The following is a 3,769-nucleotide window of genomic DNA, read 5'->3' on the forward strand; positions in this document are numbered from 1 at the left end:
ACTACACACACACACACACACACACACATATATATATATATATATATATATATATATATATATATATATATATATATATATATAAACATATGCATGTATATATGGATACATGGATATATGTATATAGGCCGATACTTAGCAAACTCGGGCATTCATAGTGCCTGTCTCAGTCATTGAAAGATGGTTTGGTGGACGACCCTGAAAAATTTGTAAGCGCATACTGCTTCGGAACCGCACGGATACAGAAGCTTGAGACTGGTATGGACCGTTTCAAGCTCATAGGCGACTCTGGCTGAATAAGATGAGTAGTTTAGTTTACCGGTCGTTGTGAAATCACAGGGTGGTTGTTAGTCTTGAGGCAGATGTCTATTCTTTCGCGGCGTGTCTCAGAAGTGAACGTGTGCTGTCAGGTTCATAACACTCACTCTGTCCGTAGACGCGGAGACACAGATAGACAATACAGTCAGGCCGACAGTTCAATTAGCGATGACGTGCATTTATTAATGTTTTTCAAAAAAAAATGTGAAGCAGACGACTTATATCAAGTATATTTATTTAAATAAATACCATAATTGTCTTTCTCTTGGGCCGGTCTTTCTGCCTGAGCGCGCTGATGCGATTCGATTTGTGTTCGTGGTTATGCTAATTTCGTTTTTAAATGTAGAACCCCGTGTAAATATCCATATTCTCGGACAATTTGGCCATAAAATAATCAATCCAATGATAATCAGTGTATATTAATAAGATTTGATACGACTGCGACCATTAAGTCTAAACCACTATATCTGACGCGTTATTGTTCAGCGATCGCAAGCGTATGCATAAAACGTAGTGGATGCAATTTTTAAGTCGCAATTACAACGCGTCAGCCTTATGCGTCATGCATGGTGGTCGAAAAACCAAAAGTCAAGCTTCGTGGTCGCAGTTTTTAATGATTGTCACTTCCTGTTAAGTGAGGGCTATGGACAGATGTACGATCATCCTGCTTTGCTCCTTCCACGTCTTCAGCTTAGTGATAGCCACTTCAGCCTTCTGTAACTTTCACTCTGCCTCTGGCTTTCATTTGAGTTCCAGTATTATACAGTTCAGCATGCGTCCAAAACCCTAAAACCCTAAAATAGTATCGAATACAATAAAGTCATGGCCGTCTGGGCCACGTCGTGTCATCGAAAATTGTTAAATTCCCGCAGAGACGCCATCAAGAGGTGATCTTTATATACATGTATACAAGAAGTCCTCGTGTAAACTACAAGTACATCTAAACACACGACCAGTTAAGCAGTATATGCTACATCGGTTACATCTGTGGAAGAACATCGGATTGCATTTGAAAACACATATATCACCAGAGAATCATATCGTGACAAACGGTCACTAGAATGCTTGGGCCCAAATACAACCGACTCTCTTTTGGCCCGTTACAGCCGTATTCGAGCGCTTATGTACACAGACTGGTACCTGTGGTAGCCACAGGCAATAATACCAGAAACCAATTACGTAAACCTATATCAAGTAATATAGTTCGACCCCGTTCGGTAGTATGTAGTATGCACACACAACAAAGTACTAGAGCATTTTCTGCAGTTCCGTCGACTACAAAGGGACGCCTCCCATGCTATCATAGTATTTGTAGTGTTCAGACAGATGGTAGTGTACTTTCAAGGCATCCTAGACGTGTACATAATGAGACGAGTCGACAGATGTCGGGCATTGCAGGCTATGGAGAAGATGAACTTGTCTTTGGTCTGGCATCCGTTACGAATGCACTAACCAGCAAAAGGCGGCGGATCTATCACGCGTACATTGTCGATAACTGGTGGGCTAAACCAGATTCGTATGTTGATATATAAATATATATATATATATATATATATGTTCTGATGACTATGTATGTATGTATATATTTACGCATGTATATGTATGTATGTATGTATGTATGGATGTATGTATGTATGTATGTATGTATATATGTATGTATGTATGTATTTATTTATTTATGCATGTATATATATGTATGTATGTATGTCTGTATGTATGTTTTTAAGTATGTATGTATGTATGTATATATTTATGTATGTATGTATGTATGTATGTATATATATATATATATATATATCGCTGGTGGGGTCAAATAAGTACATAAACCGATCCAACCAAATGTGACTCTCTGGATAACTGAACATTAGAATCAATACGACTGTGGTACATAAATAAGATCGAAACACGCCTTTCAGATCTCTTGCTTAAATGTGGTGCGTAATATATAATTGCTCTATACTCTCTCTACTATTATGTGAAGGGGTGTCAGAACATGATTGTTTTGGAGACTAGTGAGGCAAAGGTTCATATCCGCAGGCGACCTTTGTACAATGTTGTTTTTTGAAACCCGGGCGTTGGGTTTGTGAAGTGTTTTGCACATTCTGTGGCCAATTTGTCTTCAGCACAATTTGGTGAGTGTGTATGTATGGTATTCAATCATCTATGCTATCAGCTCTTCCACTAAGCCGGCTCTGTAAAGTACGGTGTCCACAGACCAACCGCATCTTGGATATCAGTATATCGCTAGAGTGTAGTGCAACGAACACTACCGATTTTCATACATCTTGGAAGCAGCCAGTATACAGAATCTTTTGTGTTTATTAAAATGGGAAGATTCAACCAAGTACTTTTCTATATATACCCATTACGTATACGTTTACCGAGTTTTGCGGTAAATACGTTGCGTCGCACAGGGTGGACTATTTGGTCCCCAACTTGTTATAGTGGTGTGTCTGTGTGTAGGTGGGTTCGCCTGCCACTGTATTTTAATACATAGATCGGTACAAGTGTTCGCATATACATTGGTTCCACTCCCAATCGTGTACCATGCACTACTATAGGCATATGATATGTATCCATCACGTACTATATATGCCTATGATGTCTATGCATGCCTATGAAGTCTATGCCCTTACTATACACGTCTACTATCACTTACTATATATGCCTGTGATGTCTAAGCATGCCCATGAAGTCTATGCCCTTACTATATATGTCTACTATATATGCCTATGCTGTATATACATCACGCACTAGGTATACCTATGATGTGTATGTTTCGCGTATATAACCCCACCTATTCCTTGAATACGACTCTCTCTATAGAAAAGAAATGATCGGCAAAGTGATCGAATTCGTTGAAGCGGATGGGGTTGCCGTGAGTTACGTTAGTAAGGGCAAGCTGCACAGTCTGTCGGAGAATAAGCCGCACCAGGGCGTTGTGTTGGTCACCTCTACGCTTGAATTCGAACCAATACAAGAACTTGAGGCCTGGACAGGGAGTGGAAAGTATGTATTTTTGCCTTATTTGTATGTATGTGTATCTATTCATATCTATACATGTTTATGCATATACATCGGATACTAATGAGCGAAGCTTGTGCAAACAGAAGACTCGTTTATCTAGTATAGCTGTGATGTTTGTGTATGTTTAACACGTACCGATGTCTAGGATTTAAATTACCATTCTGGTAGCTTGCTTGATACTAGGTCGCACCAAAGCGCTGGGCTGATAAATTCTCCCATCTTAATCAAACCAGTTTTTAATCTTGCACCCAAAACTAGGAGCCAATAATGGGATTATATTTATGAATATACTTTCTTTAATAAAAGCAGACATTTATGTCTATTTCTGTATACATGAATATATATATATATATGTATATATATAGACGCACTCACGCGCACACGCACACACACACACACACACACATATATATATATATATATA

General features: G+C 38.9%; 1 protein-coding gene across 1 annotated transcript; it reads left to right on the forward strand.

The window, feature by feature from the left end:
* Nucleotides 1-1,257: 1,257 nt before the first annotated feature.
* Nucleotides 1,258-3,450, forward strand: SARC_04245 (hypothetical protein; the record flags this gene model as incomplete). Its single annotated transcript, XM_014301941.1, has 3 exons — nt 1,258-1,834; nt 3,145-3,327; nt 3,429-3,450. The coding sequence occupies exons 1-3, from the start codon at nt 1,380-1,382 to the stop codon at nt 3,448-3,450; spliced, it is 660 nt and encodes a 219-aa protein (XP_014157416.1). The 5' UTR covers nt 1,258-1,379.
* Between the last annotated feature and the right edge of the window lie 319 nt (nt 3,451-3,769).

This window comes from Sphaeroforma arctica, assembly GCF_001186125.1.
Source record: "Sphaeroforma arctica JP610 unplaced genomic scaffold supercont1.232, whole genome shotgun sequence".
Taxonomy (NCBI): domain Eukaryota; class Ichthyosporea; order Ichthyophonida; genus Sphaeroforma; species Sphaeroforma arctica.